This window comes from Neophocaena asiaeorientalis, unplaced genomic scaffold, assembly GCF_003031525.2.
Source record: "Neophocaena asiaeorientalis asiaeorientalis breed wild unplaced genomic scaffold, Neophocaena_asiaeorientalis_V1.1 scaffold703, whole genome shotgun sequence".
NCBI lineage: Eukaryota > Metazoa > Chordata > Mammalia > Artiodactyla > Phocoenidae > Neophocaena > Neophocaena asiaeorientalis.
In genome coordinates, this window is record NW_020174434.1 from 3283654 (window position 1) to 3305115 (window position 21462).

Consider the following 21462-nt stretch of genomic DNA (forward strand, 5'->3'; position numbering starts at 1 on the left):
GAAGCTACTATGTCCAGTATGGTAGCCACTAGCCACACGTGGCTATTGGACTCTTGAAACGTGACTAGTGCATCTGAGGAATTCATTTAAAAATCTCCTTTAATTTTATTAATTGGCTACACATGACTAGTGGCTACCGTATTGGATACTACAGCTCTAAAGATAGAACAATCCCTTAGACACGGGCCGTTTTCTCTGTCTCATGAAGGTGAAAGACAGTACGTCAACCGATAGTCACACTAGGATGTGGTAAGTGCTTTCATTACTAATAAGTGGAGAAAACTATGGTTTGTTCATTCAACAATATTCATGGAGTAGCCATCAAACACAGGGTTCCATTCACTGCTATGGGCAATAGGCAGCTATTCCCACGGTGGAGGCCTGACGACAGTGCTGAGAAGCAGAATGGAGGAGAGCAACACCGACCATGAATTCCAAGCCCTACGTGAAGCTTGGACCCTCCCGCACAGGTGAAGGGCCAGCCATGGCGCCTGCCAAGTTCTCTACCTGGGGTTTCACGTTGGCACCAGATTCCCAATTTTTCCTAAGACTCTGCCATTTGTTCTGTCATGCTAGGGACATTCCACAACTGTGGGGGGTTGTTGGTTTTTTAGAAAGACTCGTGTGCGTTGATAGACATGAGCCTGGATGAATCTGAAGGAGGTTGCAGCTGGAAAGCAGTCTGGCTTTTCCAGCACTTGGACCAGCGGCACCTGCTAGGTGGGAGAAAAGCAACACCCGCTCTTCCTCAGCTGTGCAAATTCTGTCCCACTGGCCACCCCATCAGCAGATGTGAGGTTCACGTATGGCTTTGGGAGGCTCCACACTCCCCAACACGTGTCCCAGAGTCACTTCCCAAGGCTTCACTTTGAAACATTCCAAACTACTGGGTTTCATAGACCAGGAAGCGTCTGTCTATGGGAGTGGGTTCTTCATCCGGGAGCTGTTTGGCACACGTAAAATGAAGTCTGTCCTGTGGGCTTGAATTTGGTTGTCGTGTTTAAGGTAGATACGAGGAACTCACAGTCAGTGTGAGTGGGTCAAATAGAGACGGGACAAAATGAATCTGTTTGTAGGAAGAGCACAATTTCATTTCCAGTTTACATTAGTAGCTGTAGAAAAAAGCTTGAGCATCAAACCATGTGAACTGGCAGAAGACACTGGAAGCTTGAGGCCAGCTAATTCCAGAAAGTTGGAAAAAATGAATCCAAATGGTTTACAAAATGTAGGATAAGGAAGTAAAACCAATTCAGGTAACAATAGAAGGGCAGTCTCCATTCTCCTACTCTGAATTTTGCAACCCTACCGTGTAAGGTCTGAGCTCCCATTGGCATCTTGCGATTTGGGGCTGCTGAGAGGGGACAGAATCAACAAGAAGACCACCGCAGTGCTGGGTTTACGCCATCTACAGACATTCCCATTGCCAAGTGGAGGTGGGGCCGTTTTGAGTGACATGACTGAACTGTTTTCCCATCATTTCCCAGCATCTGAATGAATCTGATAGTGAAAGCAGGCCAGTTGTCTGTCTCCGTGGACACCTGGTGTGCAGGTAGCATTGATACAGGGCAGACACATCCAACAATTTGTTGATGAACTAAGACAAGAGAGAAGAGTTTTGGGAAGGTAACAACAGTCCTCATGAGCTGCCAGTTCACAGACGGAGCCCGAAGAAAAAGAACACTTACTGTTACTTACTAATTTATTCAGATAAACACAGAGTGAATACACTAACAAGTCCACTCAGATCCAGGACCACGTCTTGAGAAGATTCTCTGGAATGGAAGTTGGACTTGACCAATCGTCAGGGATGGAGGCAGGGAGGGTGCTACGGAATGTTTGGCTGAGATCATTGACTCAGATTCTCCCCAAATCCATGTAAATGTTCACATAAATCTCAGATACCTGTTTATTTCCTATGAGAAACGCTCTCTAGACCAAAATTTGCTTCCTTCGGTTTTTTCTGATTATAATAAGCATTATCTGTTTTGATTATTGTATTTTTACAACATGAGAACAGTCAAAAGGCAGAAGACCCATCACTCTGTGTTTCGCGCGTGGGAGCTCTGCCTGCTTCCCCCCCCGACCCTATCTCGTCTCTCACGCTCTCGATCCGTCCTCACTGCACCTGCTGTCAGCTTCCCAACACGCAACTGTGATCGCATCATCGATTGCGTGAAGGAACTCAAATAACTCCCGTCATTAGCCTGCAAGGATGGTCTGACCCCGAAGGGCTCTCAGGGCTTTGCACCATCCTCACACCCACTCCCAGACATCTGGGCATCTCCTTTGAGGCCTGTCTCCAGCGTAGCCTCTTCCTGGGGACGCCCCAGCTCCCTTCGCCGGCTGCCCCTCTACTTTATGATGTAGTGCCCTCTCTATACTTTTATCATAGTGTCTGTCACACTCTCTATTCACTCAACAACTATTGGATGAGTGCCCATGGCTCCCCGGGCATTTGGGGCACGGTGGTAAACAGTGGCCAGAGGTTCTAAAGCAGAATTACTGCCATGTCTGAGTCCCCATTGGGCCATAAGTGACTTGAAGGGTGGATCTGTGCCTTTCACCTCTGGGTCTCCTGTACAGCACGGGGCCCAGCAAAGAGGAGGCTCCCAAAATAAACACACACTGGGTGGGTTCACGACTGAACGAATATTTTACCATTCCTAGGTCCAAAAGTGAGCCAGTCATAGTCTGCAGGAATCCCCTATCCAAGTGTTCACTTAGTGATGAAGATCACACATCTCATTTTAGACACACAGAACAATTGCCAACAGCATTTTCCCGGATGTCTTTTCTCCCCATTCCTTGCAGTATATATACACATAGAGTCTCCAGGAAGAAAAAGACTCCAATTAGCAACAATGCTTTGGAAAATTGCCCCTTTTCAAGGAAAGGTTATGAGCTCTTGCTGTAAGGGTCTCACCCAAGTTTGGGCCAGTTTTAGCAAGATTAGTGCTGACTGCCAAATACACCAAGTCTGCTTTCTGTGACGCCAGGGCAGGACTGACACCTTCTACGGAGCCTGAACCTTGCTCCCATCAAAGGCATGTACGGTCCACCTCCTCTGAGTGGTCATTCTGTCTACAGATATAATTTTATCTGGAGAATGTACAAATCCAAATATATCCAAAGCTTTTTTGCAGCTTCTATATTTTCGTATTTCACAAAAATGTGTATATGTTAATATAGTATGCATGAACTAATTCTTTTTCTTTTTTTTTTTTTTTTAGTAGTTTTGATTTGCATTTCTCTACTAATTCTTTTTCTTAAATGTGCGTTGCACACTGTGTGCGTTCGGTAAGATGTTTAGTGAACTTGTGCCGTCCATTACATGATGGTGCTGTGCACGTGCTTCCTAAACCATCCCCGGGGGTGCTGTGAAGATCCCTGTGTGATCACGTGGATGGTAGTGATAAGGGACGAGGAGAGGAGAGAAAAGGTTAGCAGCCCCAGACACGAGCCAGCTGTGTCTCTGTGGAATGTCGCTCTGTGCACAGGTGCCGGCGCACTCGTGGGAGTACGTGTGCTCACATCCTTTCTGCGTTCGTGCCGAACCTCTGCCTCTTCATCTGGGGCTCCCGTCGCCCTGATCCTCAAAGACAGTAACTCAGATCTTCTCTCTCTTTTCTAACAGCGTGTATGGCTGCCCCTTGGCTAAAAAAAGAAAAACACAAGACAAACAGCCCCAAGAACCTGCTCCCAAGCGAAAACCGTTTGCGGTGAAAGCGGACAGCTCGTCGGTGGATGAGTGTTACGACAGCGACGGCACGGAGGATGGGGACGAGAAGGACGAGGCCGAGGAGGAGGAGGGCTCAGACGAGGACGACGAGCCGCGGGACGACGACGACGACGACGACGAGGGGGGCCGGGACGAGGACATCGAGGACGAGGACGAGGACGGCGAGGACGGCGAGGACGACGAGGACGACGACGACGAGGAGGACGACGACGACGACGACGACGACGACGACGACGATGAGGAGAACGGTAATCTGCAGCGCGGGGGCGAGGACCGAGCGGTGGGCGGGGCCGCTTCCGGGAGGATGGTCTGGGGCCGGCGGCCGTGGCGCATGCGTGCTTGACGCCCACGGGATTAGGCGGCCGGGGCAGCGCGGGGGGGCGCGGCTGTGCGTGTGTCTTTCCCTTTCCTTTTAGAGAAGTCTTTAAATCATCCATCAGACATTAGATGTTGCTTCGGTCACGTTGTCACTCAGACTGGTCATCCCCAGAGTCTGCTGAAATATCTGTGGTGTGCACGTCTGCTGAGCTTTTGGCAACTTTTATCCAGAGAGTTCAGTTTGCCTGTTCTCGGAGGCTCCACCCGAGAGACCCCGTCATGAGCCGCTCCGGTGGCTGTGGTGTTGGCACGGGCAGCCCACGTGCCTCCCGGGAGCCGGAAGCCTGTGTGAGCCCTGCTGCAGGAGCTGCTGAAGTAGGTCTGTCCGTCCGTGGCCAAGGCTTTCCTTTAGGGGCCGTCAGGTATGGGTCCGAGGAGGAAGCCGGCTGTCAGGAAGCAATGAATCAACCTGTCATCCGGTTCCATGCTCAAGAGCTGTGTTTTCTGATCCAGGGAGACAGACACATGAAGGGCACACTGCGCGGGGTAGTGGCATCTTTGGGGCAAAAATTTCAGGTGGTCGTGCTTTCACATCCAGCTTACTGTTAGTGTCAGACTCAGAAATAGGACTTCAAAGCCAGTCCCTTCACAGAAGTCCTTTCTTTTCTAGAAGGACGTGGGAGGTCGCTGAAGAGTCTAGTTCTAGGTTTCACTGGCGTAGAGCTTGCCTCAGAGAAATGGCGAAGCAGGTTGAAAAAGTGGAGGGAATATTTATTCCTTACACTTCTTCCTTGGGCTCAAAGCTCTCCAAGAATCTGAATTCTGAGAAAGGCTCATTCCTCAACACAAAGGACAATGGTTTCAGCCGATGGAGAGAGAGTTTTTAGATCGGGCAGGTGTGAATTGCTTGTTGCTAGTCCCGTGGAGTGGGCATGAATCAACTTTCCTCCTCCAGGGGTTACACTAGTTTGTTCCAGGAAACCTGGCTTTTATGAAAGAATCCTCGATGGTTACTGTAGTTTAGGGTCCTTATGAAAACAACTGACTGCTTAACTTACATGGATAATACAAACGTATCTGTATATAAATGCATACACACGCACACACACACGCACGCATAAACTTCATGCATTAAAATCTGGTCTCCCCAGGTTACTTTTCTCGTCTTGTTATTAGAGATAGTGGCGCGGAGACAGCCTAAGGATTAGCACACGTCCACAGACACACACCGTTCGCCCTGCTAAGCAGACCGTGGTGTCATTAATGAGATGATGGCTCTTTCATGCTGAGTATTAAAAGCAGCAGCTCTGGGTAATAAAATATGTGGAAAGTTGGAGAATCGACCAATTTGGCAAATTGTTTCTGGACCCCGTATTACATGTGCGTAGCTCTGGGTGGAATCGTTCGTTGTTGAGGCTGACTCATGATTTGTGCCTTAACCATGGCCTCTTATGAAGATAGCATAAAATACTGCTCCTTCATATTCTCGTTCTATGTTTAGAAAGCGGCAGACACTAATATTTGAAGTTATGGACGTTTGTGGGTGTGGTGAATTAGGGTCGGAAATATTTGCACATATGCGTCGTTTAACCAAGCGCCTTAACCAGAGTCTAGGCTCTGCTCTCCGTTTGCTAGAATTAAACTTTCCATTTTAATTTACTTAGGGCCATCTTTTAAAGAATCTACTTTTAAAAGTGCAAAATGACGTATTTTGGAAAAGCGATCACAGGCTTATCGAAACAGCTTTAGCATGTGACTGTACTGGCTTCATCCACTCTGACTTCAACGCTTAGAGTTGTTTTAAAAAGTGAGAAAGCAAACCAAAGGTAAAGACATTTTTCTAGGAAAATTCATGCAAGTGGGCATAATCAAGGGGGCGTGATAGAGCCATGAAACAATTGCATAATTATTCCATCGGCCCCAGAATGTCTGACTATGTGACCCACCCTGCCTGGTGACCAGCACTCAGTGTCCTGCAAACATGAAGCCCAAGTCGGAGGCATGTAAGGAAGTTGGTTCCAGAAAGAAAATGCCCAGTAGGAGGATGAATGATCAACTCTTGGTCCCTGGTGGCAGGATTCATATTCAGCTCTGGATTCTCCAGCTAAGCACCTTCTAGAATCATCTATTCTGTGAACTTTAAAGGAATCAACTAAAACTACTAAAGAGAGGTTCAGCCGTGGTGGCCATTTATGGATCATCAGGGTACCTCTTCTGCTGTAAGACAGATATGTCCATTTTACCAAATACTTTGGCAGTAAGGTGTAATAAGCTACTCCCTCTTAGACAGCTTCTCATCAAGTCCTAAGTCCCAAGGAGTCGTTGGATCAAAGGTAGCCCATGTGATGGACCCTGAACTGTGGCTCTGATTGCTCTAAGTTCTGTGCAGGAAGGCCCAAAGCCTTGATTGATTTCCAAGTCAAACAAAAGCATCCCCCCTAAGCAGAAACCACTTCCGAGGCCTGATTCCCAGAGAGGATTTCACCAAGTTTTTCTGTTACAGGGAGAAATCTCCCCTGGAGGAGCCCACGGACAGGTGTTCCAAGACCCCATGTAGCCAATATCACACAAAGATATGCCAGGTGGATTATCCAGTGGGTTATTTCATAACCCCCAGGGTCAGGAATCTTCAGGAAGGTTCTAGATCAAGGAGGCACAGCTCTGCTGATAAAGTGCTCATTTTACATGATCCAACTCCTAGCTGTGTGTGACTTACGACAATCAGGCTTCGAAAGGCATGTGTCCATCCATCTCCCATGTTCACGTCCTCCCAAATGCATTTTATTTTACCTGATGGCTACGTTTAGTGCCAAAATCACTATCAGTCTGTGTGAGTATCTGCCCCCATAGCCGTGTCTGTAACGTGAGAAACCCCACATTGCATGTCTTTGTCCCCTCCTTGTACTGGCAGAAACTGTTTCTGAAAAACTGGGGAAGGTACTTTCTGTGTCTGGTGACCAGAGTTCTGGGTCAGCATCTCGAAGTCGGTCTTGCGTGTCCCTTGTTGACACTCTTGGCGGCTGTTGCGGCGCTGAGCCAGGAGCAGATCCTCTCCAAGGGGGACTGTGCCTCTTTCTTAGTAAACGGAAGCACAGACGGTGACTGACAGTTAACAGAGTGAGAAGCGAGGCAGGCAGGACTCGGCGCGCGGAAGCATCTCGGGCGCCGAGGGGCGGCTCGTAGGGCCCTTCACCGCGGCCGATGGCCACCCGGGGAAACCGGGGCAGCCAGATGGAGTCACACGGACGAAGCTTAAGCTGCCCTCAGCCTCCCCAGTCGCTATAAAGTCTCAGACTACTTCTACCATCCTCCACCTCTGTTACAAGCTGGAATGTGAAGTTCGTTGAGAGGTTTTGTTACAGAGAAAACAAATGCTTATAAACCACCAAATTATTACATAGGAGCCCACCGATTAGAGAAGGACTGTTATTGATAACTTGCAAATTAGGTGTTTATTCTAATTCCAAGAGTCCCCTGGCGTTGTAGTTACATGTGAACCAAGATATCACTGATAATGTACACTTCCAGTCAGTACAGTAATATACACACTGTGCTTGATCTTCACAGTGATTGTGTAAGACAGGGCAGGGTAGAAATTACTCCACTCTCATTGTGCCAATTAGAAACTGAGGCTCAGAAAGGTAAGATGCTTTCCAGCCAGTGACAGATATATGGTCAAACTCTGTCGGTGGTTTCTCTTACTTCAGAGCTCATGTTCTTTTTATCACTCTGCTCATTTGAAGGACAGGAATTGCTATCTGAGTAACTCATTTCAGATTACATTAAATGCGCCACTAAATAATCAGAATTCTATTTTGTCCAGTTGACCTATCATAGGCTGGTCTTTTGCATGAAGAATTTTATTTTCAAAATGCATGTAATGGTCTAAGGTGTAATTATGAGCTTGAAGTTCCCTCGTTATCCTAAAGTTGAGAAAGTTATTATTCAGGGCTCATAGATTTTTCTAATAGCAGATTTTTTACATGGTATATAGTAAGTACCTTTTCAGAGTCTTATAATTTGAGAAATATAGATTCAATGGTTATTTAATGCATAGTAAGTTACGCTTATTTTCATACTACAGCCCACTAAAAAGAATACATCTTTAAATACTAGATAGACTCACATATGTGTGTATAAAATAAGCGTATGTATTTAAATCTCCTTATGAGTATATATTGTATCTGCCCACTGACAGGAAAGAAAATTCCATGAGGAAGAGCATAGCAATTTGCTGTCCAGATGACAGGAATGTTCATGTCCACCACTGCCTTTTTTAACACATAACTGTTTCTTTTTTGTGTGATTTCTCCAGTTATAACTTTATTTTTTTTAATGTTCGTTGGAGTATAGTCGATTTACAATGTTGTGTTTCTGGTGTACAGCAAAGTGAGTCAGTTATATATATACATATAGCCACTCTTTTTAAAATTCTTTTCCCATATAGGCCATTGCAGAGCACTGAGTAGAATTCCCCGTGCTATACAGCAGGTCCTTATTAGTTATCTATTTCATATATAGTAGTGTGTATATGTCCATCCCAATCTCCCAGTTTATCCCCCCCTTACCCCCAGTAACCATAAGTTTGCATAACTGTTTATTAATATATTCTGTTTCTGAAATACATTTGTAAATACGTAAGGTCCTTTCTTTGCTTACTCTATTGAATCTTGGGACTTTCTGGACAATTCGACTTTGAAGACAATTGACTTGGCCATTGGGTCAAATTAGGCAAAAATGCAAACGCCTTCCTTTTCTAGAGGTTTTCTGGCTTCATGCTGTTGTATGTGTGAATTAGCCACAGATGTGTGGTGGCCTCCTCGGAAGGTCGCATCTAAGAAGGGATTGGGGGGTTTGAAGGGCAACGTGAATACTTACGTTGAGAATGTACAGCGTACGGCGAAGCTGCTCTGGGCAGGGTTTAGTGAGCTGACCAGAGGCTGAGCGGCCTGTGAGACGTGGAGCCCAGCAGGCTTTGGTCAGGTCACTGCATCTCACCTCACCTCCCATCCGTGGATACCTTCACAATGGTGTGGGCAGTGCCTGTCACACTCTGACTATGGGCTCTGTTTGCACCGCCCTCCCCAGCCAGCAAATCCGTATGTAATCCAGCTTCTCTGCAGAAACTCACCTGTCTTTGAAGGGAACTCAAGACAAAACCCGCCCTCACAGACACAACTTTTGTTTTAATTACCAAGTTTCCAGCGTGTTTTTTATTCCACACAGGATGATACCCTAGGTTCCATGTTATCAAAACATCATGACAACTTGCAATCAATGGGCTTGAATTTCCATAAGACAGGACAGAATGAGGAGGGTGAGGGTCTCTCACTGTGGCCTCCGAGCTCCCCAGACTCCCTCGCGATGAGGCACTCGCACTGATCAGCCAGTTACCTCTTAGCTCATTCTCAGGAAATGGCCCTGATGCAGGAAGCAAGTCGAGATACAGACAGAGTGTGCATGGAAATTAGCCCCCCAGCTTTCTCCTGCAGTCAGCAGAAAACGCGGTGAGTTCTGTGACCAGCGGAGAAACCAAGGTGTGTTTAATAGGCACGGTCGGGAGAAAGCATATGATGACTTTCTATCATCCTAAAAATTAATCTCTCCCTCCATCCACGAAAGCGTTATTTTGGGCAGTTCAGTATGCGAATACATTGAGTGGATGGCTCCACCACTCAGAAATGAGTAAAGGCGGAACGAGGCATTTCTAGGTATCAGTTTATGATAAAAATTAAACTTTCTTCTTGCAAACTAATTTTGCGTAATTAGAAAATATAATTACATGTTATGTTTCACGAATTTTCAGACTCTTCAGTACAAACCAGAAAACTTGCTAACAAGGTGAATTCACGTACATTTGAGACGCGAGCAACATGCATAAAGTACGGGGAAGAATCTTTTTTCACATAATAATGAGAAATAATAGATGTAAGAGAGTAGATCTAACACATTTTATTCAATTTTTTTTTATTATTTAAAAGCTTTTAATGACATCACATATCTTTAACAGATAGGGCACAAGTCGAGAGGCACAGGTCACGTGACTGGGCACCAGGCCTGAGTGACCGCCTCCCTGCTCAGGCCCAGCCTCTGGAGTTCATGCCTCTCAATGCCATTTTGATTGTGCAGTAAGATGAAAATTGTCATTACAGCCGTTACAGTGACAGAGAAATGCACACTATGTTTCCAATAGCAAAGGCAATGGAGCAAATTATAACACAGTGTGGCAACGCACAAGCAGGTAACCACTAGGGGAACAGGACTTTGTCCAGTAAATGCTCTTTATTCCATTTGTTTTTAAGGTCCACTTGAAGGGATGACCAGCTTATTTCTTTGTCTTAATTTGATTTTTTTTTTTTTCGGTACGTGGGCCTTTCACTGCTGTGGCCTCCCCCGTTGCGGAGCACAGGCTCCGGACGCGCAGGCCCAGCGGCCATGGCTCACGGGCCCAGCCGCTCCGCGGCATGTGGGATCTTCCCAGACCGGGGCACGAGCCTGTGTCCCCCGCATCGGCAGGCGGACTCCCAACCACTGCGCCACCAGGGAAGCCTCTTAATTTGACTTTTATTCCAAATGCTAGCGTGGCAGAGGGTGGGATAAAGGTGGGAAGGCATGTCTTGTAGCTCTGGCTGCCCTGCTTCCCTCACTCTCCCTGGACTTCAGTTTGGCATCCAGAGATTAGGATGATAACACTTGCCTTTCGCTCACCTCACTGCTTGGTTGCTAAGCTTTAAAGCAGGTGTGGTCCAGAGAGATGCTGGGGAGAGGCGAGCCATCCAGAGCTGCAAAGTGGCAACCGTAACTCAGGTGGCTTTTGCACGGTTCTCCTCTCTCAGGCACAAACTCAAGCTTGTCTGTAATTCATGGAACCCAAGGTGCATGGCGATGCCAAGCAAATATATTATGTACATCAAAGCTGTATTAATTTAAAAGACTCAGGGCCGGGTGAAATCTCACTTCAAAACAATGGAATGTGTTTTCTGTGTACACAGAAGTGCACTGGGTTCCATGGGGACACAAAAGCTAAATAGATACCACGCTTTGCCAAAAAGAAACACACATAATATAGCACAAAAGAGGAGTGTGTACATGAAAATACATACGTAATGGTGCTTTACAAAGGGCAGAATTAGAAGCCATAAGCCGAGATGGAGGATTTAAAGGTTTGAGTTGAAAACAAGAACAAAAGTTTTCAGATTTGAAGATTGTTGAGCTTTAGATTAGGTTACCAAAGAACGTGGTAGTGTTTCTGAAAGGTCTTTTCTGTCTGATGGGGATTGAATACGGTCGAAGAGAAGAACGGGGGCCCCGCGCCTCCCAAGTTCCTCCCAATCAAACATACTCTTTGGAATGACCACATCACACCAGTATGTAAAACAGGAGGACCAAAGTTTTCGCAGACTCATTTCTACTCCCTGGTTTACAGCATCAGCAGTAGCAAAAGTGACCTTGGTCTGCTGGGCCAGGGTTGTTCAAGGTCGTCCAGTTAATTTGGAAAGTCTCCGAGCTGTGTGTGCGTGCGTGCGCATGTGTGCGTGTGTGATGAGAGAGAGAGAGAGAGTGAGAGAGGGATGCAGTTGGTTAGTGTGTTTCAGTCCGTCTCAGTCTGAAAACTACTGATTTCAAATAGCTCTTGTCTGGATTGGGGGTTATGACTATCCTATTTCTTAGTCTCCAAACTTAGATAAACCACATACCTAAAATGTCATCAAGTAGAAAGGTCCTCAAAACTTAGTGAATAAGTAAAACTTTATTCCCTTGCATTCCATTAATTAAGATCCCTAATGAATAAAAACTTCAAGAAGCATAACTTACACATTCTACATTAAAAATTATTATGCAACTTGGATCCCTTGTGAAAACCATTATTTTTTCCTTCAGTTTATCTCATTTAGCTTAAAGGACATTTTTACATCATGTTTCAGCTTATGAAATGGACAACTTCCAGAATCAAGAAGCCAACAGTTGGGCTTCCCTGGTGATGCAGTGGTTGAGAGTCTGCCTGCCGATGCAGGGGACACGGGTTCGTGCCCCGGTCCGGGAGGATCCCACATGCCGCGGAGCGGCTGAGTCCATGAGCCATGGCCGCTGAGCCTGCGTGTCCGGGGCCTGTGCTCCGCAACGGGAGAGGCCACAACAGTGAGAGGCCCGCGTACCGCAAAAATAAATAAATAAATAAAGAAGCCAACAATCCTCTTCTGAGCTGTTCCTCGACTGCACAGTGATCTGGTGGTGGGTGGTTTATATCAAATCTGTGTTACTTAAGTCCACGTATATATAAATATAATTTTTTTTATAAAAGTCAAAATCCGAGCTCAGCTCCCACTGAATTTCCATGTGCTGGCCCTGCATGGGCCAACATGGTAGCCCCTGGCCACACGAGGTTGTTTAAATATATATTTGTTGAGTTTGAATTTCACTTAAATTAATTAAAATCACATAGTGTTGAAACTCCACACCCTCAGGCCCAGCAGCCTTTGCACCGCAGCCCCTCCTCCCGGCTTGCGGTCCCCTCATCTCTCAGGTCTCTGCCCAGAGGCCACCTTCTCGGCGAGCCTGGCCCAACTGCACCTGAAGTGACCCCTGTCCTGGCCCTCTGGCCCCTCACAGCACTGGCCACCAGCTGACGTCACTGATGTTGACATGTGATGATGACATCACAGCTATTTTCCGTGTGCTTCTCTTCCGGCCCCTACGCGGTGGCGTCCCCGCCTCCTGGGCTCATCCTTCTGGTCCGAACAGCGGTGAAGTGAATAAAGAAGCTGCATTTGTTCGTGTCCCACAGGCCTGTCAGAACTGTGACCATCAGAACATCTGCCCGTGATCTGGTAAAGACTTGTCCTGTGTCGTCCTCTCCAAAGTTTTGGCATCTTGAAGTTGGAGGAAGATATCTCAAAAAGCCGATATTTGACCCAGTAAATGCCGACGGACGGAGCTCCCCAGGCCTGCGTCCCAGGCCTCCGTGTACCGCGTGAGAGCCACGCGGCCGCAGCGAATCGGCCGCCCCTTCCCCGGCCCCGGCCTGCCCCCGAGGGTTGCTCTGCCTCAGACGACGGACGTGATGCGTGGGTCTCTCCCATGTGGCTCATCTCGGGCTAAGGAAGGCTTTCAGGCCAGGCCGGGAGCTGAGATCGGGAACACGTTAGAAGCGCACGGCTCAGAGGGGAGCCTGGCGGGTTCCCGCAGTGACCCTGTGCTGGGGCGTATCCTTCCCGGCCCGGGGACAGCAGGGGCTGGAGGGGACCCTGTGTCCTGCTGCACGGGATCCGCTGATTTACACAGACAGGAGCAAATCCCAGCCCAGTAAGCCAGCTCCTCTGGGGAGAAGTAGGTCCAGCCGCTCCAAGTGCGGGCAGGCGTGGGGATGAGACCGCAGCCTGGACACAGGCACAGAAGCACCAACACACAGCTCAGAAAAAAGGTCCGGGGACTGTATACACTTCACCCCCATCATCTCCTCCCACGACGCGCACCGGTGAGAACAAAGCAACTACCTCTAATCGCCCAGAAACCACTGTTAAAACTGTGAAAATAGAGGGGAGTAGTCTGAAATCCCCGCCAAAGTGAAAACAAGACAGCAACACTGTTAAGTAAGTTGGAACTAGAAAATGTGACAGTAAGTCTAGAGAGGTGACAAACCTTGACTCTTCCAGCCAGGTCACCCGTCTGTTCCACCCTCACCTTCGAGATTCCCCTCTCGTTCACACTGAACCTGGGGGGTGAGTGTGATGGGGTCCTGGGAGTCTCCAGCTCTGCTCCCCACTGCTCAGATGGGGGACAGGGAGCTTGAGGAGGAAGGGCTGCCAGGGCCCCGGTGCTGGTCATGGGAGAAGGGCTGTGACCAGGATTCACCCTCTCAGGCGGCCGAGGCTGGCGCCCCCCCGGCAGAAGCTGTAGTGTAAGCAGTGCCTGGGCAAGTGGGACGGCCTCTCCTACCACAGAGGGAAAGGGTCCACAACGTCTCAAAGAGGGTCAGGGGTATTTGCAGAAGGACCAAACTCACCTTGCTCCGTCTGGTCTTGGGGACAGGGCTGCAGGAGTTACGTGTCTTCAGAGGGTCCGGGTCCGTGGATCGCTGAGGGGGTCGGTCTGTCCTCTGGTCTTTCCCTCCCCCATCTCTGCACAACCTCATGCCTGGGTGTCCCTGACCCTCCCACCCTCCTACCCACTCAGTCCCCTCACGCTGCCCAGGACGCTTCCTATGAACCCAGTCCAAGATGTTCCTAATTTCCAAACCTTTTCTCCGCATCAGAATGGACTTAAACTCCGCCAGTCAGGACCCTCGTAGGTGACAGGCCAACGAAGCTGGCAATTACAGCAGACATTTCAACACCTGGTGCTATAACGAGCCCTCAAACCTCAGCAAACCAGCGTAGAGGAGGAAGGCTCCGAACAGCAACAGCAGCTCCAAGTGGCTGTCAGGCAGCAGCCGTGGTGGATGCAGAGCTGGACGCCCGGCTGGGGCTAGTCTAGAACGGGCCGTGGCGGCGAAGATGGGCAGGTCTGGCTGCTGTGGAAGGAGGCCGTGCCGGCCCAGCACCCTGGGATGGCGTCCCGCCCTGTCACCTAGCAACAAGGTGATGTGGAGGAAACACCAGCCTCCCTGGGCCTCCGTGTTGTCACCTTCGGAAGGACAGTAGGTGACACCTCCTTCTCACAGGGCCCCCGTGGGCATGAAATGAGGACTGACAGCCGCAGGCCACGAGACTGACCACCGGGGCTGTTATTCTGTGTTCACTCGATGGGGTGTGTGCAATGATCAACACTTTTGCTTCTTTCCTGTAGTTGCTGCGACTGGTAAAACGCCATCATCTTCTCATTAGGATCTAATATATCATCACATTTCTGTAGTTACAAGTCAAAAGTGAATGTTGATATTTATTTCCGTAATCAAAAAGGAAACACCTATTAATGCCGTAAGAAACTGTGGCCTTTGGTGATTTGAAACCCACGAGGGTGGACTCTTAGACCACGTCTTCTCTGACCTGGTAAATCTAGAGCAGTTTCTGCCTTGAAGAAGTGTCTCTTCTTTCTGTATTTGTATTCTTGTATTTTATTTATTTATTTATTTTAGTCAGTTTTCTATTTGCTAGCCTACGGCCTATTTTAATGGCTAGAGAGAACAGTAGTAACACAATCAGGTTTAGGACTAGACACTGAAAGAATTAAAAGGTGCGTCAGACATACTTTTTAGAGACGAAATACTAAATGAAGCCAGTGCTTGTATTTAGAAAGTTATAATCCACAGAGTTCTAACCACAGCAAATTCCGGTCGTGAAGATGGAGACAAAATACCATACATGGCTCCATTTTTTTAAAGAAATGTTTTTGGTTTTCTAATCGTAGCTACTGAGCCTAAATTGTTTATAACCATCTGATTCAAAGGAGATAAAATTCAGACCTACGACGTTTTACAGCACTCACACAGGAATCCAAAAATGCATGTAATTACAGTAAAAGCAAGGTTCTTGTTTGATGAGGAAACACTGGGGAGACCCTGAGCCACTGAACCGCCTGTGCTTCTGGGCGCAGGTTCCTCCCCTCGGAGGGGCGGGCCGGGTCTCCTCCAAGTTCCACCCAGGTGCGGCCATCCTGTGAGCCCCTCCCAAAGGCAGACCCCTGGGCCGGCCCCCACCGCCAGGTGCCTTTCCCTCCTGTTACCGCACAGCTTTGCCAGAGGAGAGGCTCGAGACAGAAAACCAACAAAGGACACTGAGATACCTTGGCCTTCTCCTTAAACCTCTGTCTGAGAAGCTGTGTTCTTTTATTTAGAATGTGGGCCTGAACTTTAAAATAACTTCCTGGTAAAATGCCTTTTCTCATCACAAGTGCACTCTCCCTGTTTCCTGGATCACCGATCACATGAAGAACCACTCCACTGACTCCTGAAGCTCTTTGGGTTGGCAATTGAGTTTGTGGACTGTCGGTTCTATGTTGCTAATGCCTGGCTGGCCCAGAAAACTCTGGCCTGTTTTCCGCAGCCCACCTCCACACGCGGTCCATTCCATTTTGAGCCTCAGCAAAGACATAGCTAGAAGGGTAAACTGCCTGAAAGCACAAGACCAGAGATGGAATTCCAAAAGCTCGCGGTGAATGATTTTGAATTCTGGAGGCTGACGCTCAGAAGCTGCTTGCTGACAGGCTGCCTGATGGATCCCTTCCATCCGCCCACATCATTAAGGCTTGACTTTATCGCACATGCGTTTGGAAAGAGTTAAATACCAATAACTTGAAAACGTCCATTAACCCGCCAGGATTTTCAGCCTCTCATGCAGTCTCTCCGGACACCCCCAGTCTCACTTCTGGGGGTCCGGCAGCCTCGGGGGGCATGGAGGCTGGTGACCAGGAGGGAGAGCTGAGCCTTGCTCCGTCGACGCTAACCCAGTGTCCCTTGATGGCCCAGATTTCTCCTACAAGTACGCAAAGTCCTCCACGTCTGCTGTGTGGGCCCGGCCTCCCCGGAGACCTGCCACCAGGCGTGCAGGGCTCCTTCACTGTGCGGGTCTTTATGTGGCATAGAATTCTCGTGGTTCCAGTGAGGGCTCAGGCCTGGCTCAGGCCGCCAGCGTCACCCAGCCAGTAACAGCAAAGGCCCAGCCTGGACCAGGAGGTATAAGTTCCCCCGTCACTGTCACCCTGATGTGGCTACACAGCAAGGGGCGGCCTGCAGGGTCCAGGTCTTCAGAAGGGAAAGGACCCCCCCAGCTTGTTCACAGGCTCCCTCGCCTGTGTGGCTGGGAGGCCGTGTGAAGAAGCGTGTCCACCTTCCTTTAATCTCCTTGTAAAGCGATAAGGTCACCTAGCAAGGATTGGAGACATGAACAGGTGTATGGTGATTGGAAAGCTGAGCCACGTCCCTTTTCTGTGTGACACTGAGGGGAAACCACTTCCTCTTTGGGGCAAATGAGTTGAAGCTCATCCCGAGATTCTGAATTTGGAGAATTGATGAAAATCATGCATATGCCAAGTGTGTAGGAAGTGGGGAGCTTCATAAGCTGTGGGCCTCGTCGGCATCAGGCTCCCGTGCAGCCTTCACTGTGGTTTAGATGCCGGGGGTGCAGGGCATAGCCTCTCTGCCCTGGTCTCTCCTTTCACTGACCCCCTCCTACTCCAAGCTCTTCACGTGACGGGAGGGAGTGAGAAGGAAACCAGGACGATGCCACCTCTTACTTGACTCGGCTTCTGCCTAGAATCAACTTTCAAAATGCTTCCAGGGGTTTCACGTGGTGCCTTGTTTTCAACCACAACGTGTAGGTTCATCTGGTGGTTGGTTCTTGGTGGGTGCAGTGGCGCTGGTTCCCCCAAAATGCCAGTTTCGTGCAGAGGTAACGCAGCCTGGTTATCTAGAGGCCGCTTCTCTGATCAGCCCACGAATATAAAGACAAAAGTGCATAAATTGAGAGGAGAATATAAGTCACACTTTCAAGGGCTCCTGAAGGCAGGGGCGCCTTTGAGTCTTGAGAGCTTGGCCCTGAGCTGCGTCGGGTGTGCATGTTGGTTGAACACTTCCCTGGGATTTCTGATGCGTTCGCTGGTTTTGTTTCCCTCCCTCTTGACGCTCTTTGGGAAAACGCATATCCTCATTCTAAGGAGATTGATTCCTAGGAATTATCCAGAAGAGATACACTATTTGTTTGGTGCAATTAGTGGTGCTCTCTGACTAATACACGGCAAATCTGATTTGCTGATGTTTGGAGAGATGTGTTAGATTTCAAAACTCTGCTGGTTCTGTGTGTGGGTTGCAAGGATGCTGTTCTCTGTTATTGATGTGCCGATGTCCAAACCCGGTTCACCAACAAAAGCCTGTTCGAGGAGACAGCACAAAATCCATAAAGAAAACACTCGGGGTCCCTGAGTCAGCTCTGAGTCAGCTGGCATCTTCTACGAATCAATACGCCTCATTTCCTCATTAACAAGCTTTCAAAGTTCTTCTTACTCTGGTTGATTTAATCATGGAAACAAAGAGTATATTTGAAAATGGCAGGCAGTTAACCAAATCCAAACTAAAGTAGGGGAGGGGTCCATCTGAGAATCCATTTAGTATCATCTATATTTTGCAGTATATGTGGTAGCGGTCACGTAACGTAAGGGAGAGAGATCGTCCCAGCTACGCCTTTAGTGTCGAACGGAATACATTTCAGATGAAGCACGGGGTTTCCTGTCATCTGTAACTTGGCCTTTCTTTTGCTGAGTTTCCTAAATACTTTTTGAGACTGGAGATGACACTTGTTCATGTGTCGTTTCCGCCAGCTCACCACAGCTTTCCCGAGGCTGTGGGGTGGGCGCTGGGTAGTGTGTCACAGTGACACCGAGTCATCAGAGTCCTGCTTTTCGTGGGCATCTGGTCGCTGCGTACTTTGCCCACCCACCCTCTCCAACCTGCTGAGATACCTATAAAGAAGCACAGCTCATCAGAGCTCCCTTCTAAGCTCTTGCTGGGGCACTCCTCTCGCTTCACAGTGTATCTTGATAAGGTGTCACTAAGGTAGAAAATTCAAAACCGCTCCCAGCCCCAACGTGTGCTCCTGATACTGACCGCCCAGAGTCAGTGTCGGCGCGTCCCTGCAGGACCCTCCAGAACCTGGGGCTTCTTCTGTGCTGCCCGGGCATCACCGTGAAAACAGTTTAAAAGCGAGGTGTGCACATCTGCTTCCGAGTCGGCGACGAGCTCACGAACCCTTAGAAAGCCTCGTCGTACGATGAGCGTAATTACTATACATCTGGTTGGGCTGTCAATACAGAAGGCCGATAAAAGAAGTGATGCTGAAAAGTTAGAAGTAACGGGAAAGTAATCTTTTAAAATTGTACTTATCCTGTAGAGTGGTTGCTTTGAATATTAATTCAGGAAATTCGTCGTTTGCAGCAGGTGCTTTAATGGCCTACCGTGCTGTAAGCGCACCACGTTTTCTTTCTGCTGCCACTGTCCTTGGACCTGCAGGTGGGCCTCCGGGTCCTGTGACGTGACGGGCCGGGCGTAACACGTGCCCTGAGCTCGCCGTCCGCGCTGTTGCAGCTACAGGTTCTAGCCACTTTTTCCTCTTCTTTTCTTCTTTGTCCTTTTTTTTTTTTTTCATTTTCTTTGCAGAAGGCCATCAGCTGAACTGTCACAGCGCTCGCATGATGCAGGACGCGGAGAAGGATGACAACAATAATGACGAGTACGACAACTACGATGAGCTGGTGGCCAAGTCCCTGCTGAACCTGGGCAAGATCGCCGAGGACGCGGCGTACCGGGCGCGGACCGAGTCAGAGATGAACAGCAACACGTCCCACAGCCTGGAGGACGACAGCGACAAGAACGAGACCCCCGGCCGGAAGGGCGAGCTCAGCCTGGACCTGGACAGCGACGTGGTCAGGGAGACGGTGGACTCGCTGAAGCTGCTGGCCCAGGGCCACGGCGCGGTGCTGGGGGACCACGCGGGCGAGCGTGGCTACGCGGACGCGCTGGCGCTGCCCGAGAGCAGGAGCCTGAACTACACGACGCTGGGCAAGGCCGCCAACAACGGGCTGGCGGAGAAGCTGGTGGAGGAGAGTGACGAGGAGGTGTGTCTGAGCAGCCTGGAGTGCCTGCGCAACCAGTGCTTCGACCTGGCTCGCAAGCTGAGCGAGGGCAGCCCCCAGGAGCGGCCTCCGCAGCCCGGTGCCGGCCCCCGCCCACACGGCCGCCAGGACGACGACTTCCCAGGGAGGACGCCCGACCGCAGCTACTCGGACATGATGAACCTGATGAGGCTGGAGGAGCAGCTGAGCCCCAGACCCAGAACTTTCTCCAGCTGCGTCAAGGAGGATGGGTACCGCGAGCGGGAGGACGACGCCACCTCCGTGAACTCGGACAGGTCGGAGGAGGTGTTCGACATGACCAAGGGCAACCTGACCCTCCTGGAGAAAGCCATCGCCCTGGAAACCGAGCGGGCCAAGGCCATGAGGGAGAAGATGGCGGTGGAGGCGGGAAGGAGGGACAGTCTGAGGTCCTATGAGGACCAGTCACCGCGACCGCTCCCCGGGGAGGAGAGGAAGCCTAAGTCCGGTGACAGCCATGTCAAAAAGCCATACTATGGTAAAGGTAATATTTCTACCTAACGTAAGTTGCCTCATGAAAGCGTGCGCTAGGGTAAAGCTGTCAGGGGTATTAGAGGCTACGATGCAGGGGGCGCATCCCACTCCATTACATCACGCACGCATGTTTCTTAGAGTTGATTCCAGAGTTATATTTTGTGATTACGTCTCTGAAGAGCAAATGAAACACCTGTCTGAGAAATACACAAAGCAGCTGGATAACATGATGTTTCAGTGGAAAACGCATGCCTTGGAAAGATAGGGTCAGAGCACAAGCCCATCATGTGAGGGAAAACATTAGGGTGAGCCTGTGTTCTTACAGATGACCTGCAATCTGTGTGGAGTGGCGGGGGTTTATGTGACAAAAAGTCCGTCAGGGATGAAGCACGTATTGGGTCAATTGCATTGAGTAGGTGGCATTGTGGTTTATAAAATGATCATCAAATGTCAGTTATCGATGAAACCTCCCCCACAGAAAACACCCCTGACAGAAATTGAACCGTAACAGGATGACTGATAGCGTAAGACAAGGGCAGCGACTGCACGTCCATTACCTTAAGGTAGTGAGGAATGGGAACTGTTTGCTACGCACGGCCTGGTGTGTCCCAGGCGCAGATCAATCACCATCCCTTTCTTATATTCACCCCCTCACTGTTCCATTCCATCATGGAAACAGTTATGGTGCTTGCTTTATGGGGAGACACTCAAAACCATGCACTGTGATAGTTCCAACCAGGTTTCCACCTGTGAATTTTGTGGGCACGTGTTTGCATAGATCTGTAAATTCAACCATATCCATACGGAGTCACTACACCTAATATGTATATTTCCACCCTGAATGATTGACTTCATGCTTCCAGTAACAGCTGCATCCACTTTCAGTATGAGGTGGATGATGATTTGACCTCGTGTAGGACCTTGTGGATATTTCAATTACAAGACTCTCAGAACTAAGTGAGAAGCATCTTCAAGGGTGAAATTGGTGATTCCCTAAATTCTTCCGTATTAGTACCAAAATGTTTTTCTGTTTTGTATATTGTTCCATTTATGATGAATATTGAGTTTCCTTAGAATGAGGTTCAAGAATCTGGTTTGAGAATCCGTTGCTACGGAAACATCAAAGGATCAGAACCTCCTTCTTCTGCGGTTACACAGGTGTGTATTCTCCTCTCCGTGTGTGCACGTACCTCCAGGGGCACCTTGGGCTTCGCTTTAACCAAACCCCAGGTGGAGATGAACCTTAGCCAGAGGCCCGTCGGGTTCTGGATGTGGCCGGTGCTTGGGTGCTGACCATCGTTTCAGTAAAGCAGGTGCAGGCCAGACTGAGGAAGGGTCATGTGTTAAAGGCC

At 49.1% G+C, this 21462-nt stretch overlaps 1 protein-coding gene across 1 annotated transcript in view; it reads left to right on the forward strand.

Annotated features, from left to right (window-relative positions):
- Positions 1 to 21462, forward strand: part of MYT1L (myelin transcription factor 1 like) — a 136211-nt gene that overhangs the window by 22431 nt on the left and 92318 nt on the right. Inside the window, exons 4-5 of the mRNA XM_024756918.1 lie at positions 3635 to 3987; positions 19143 to 20120. Of these exons, the coding sequence (XP_024612686.1) occupies positions 3635 to 3987; positions 19143 to 20120 (1331 nt within the window). The remainder of the gene's footprint in view (positions 1 to 3634; positions 3988 to 19142; positions 20121 to 21462) is intronic.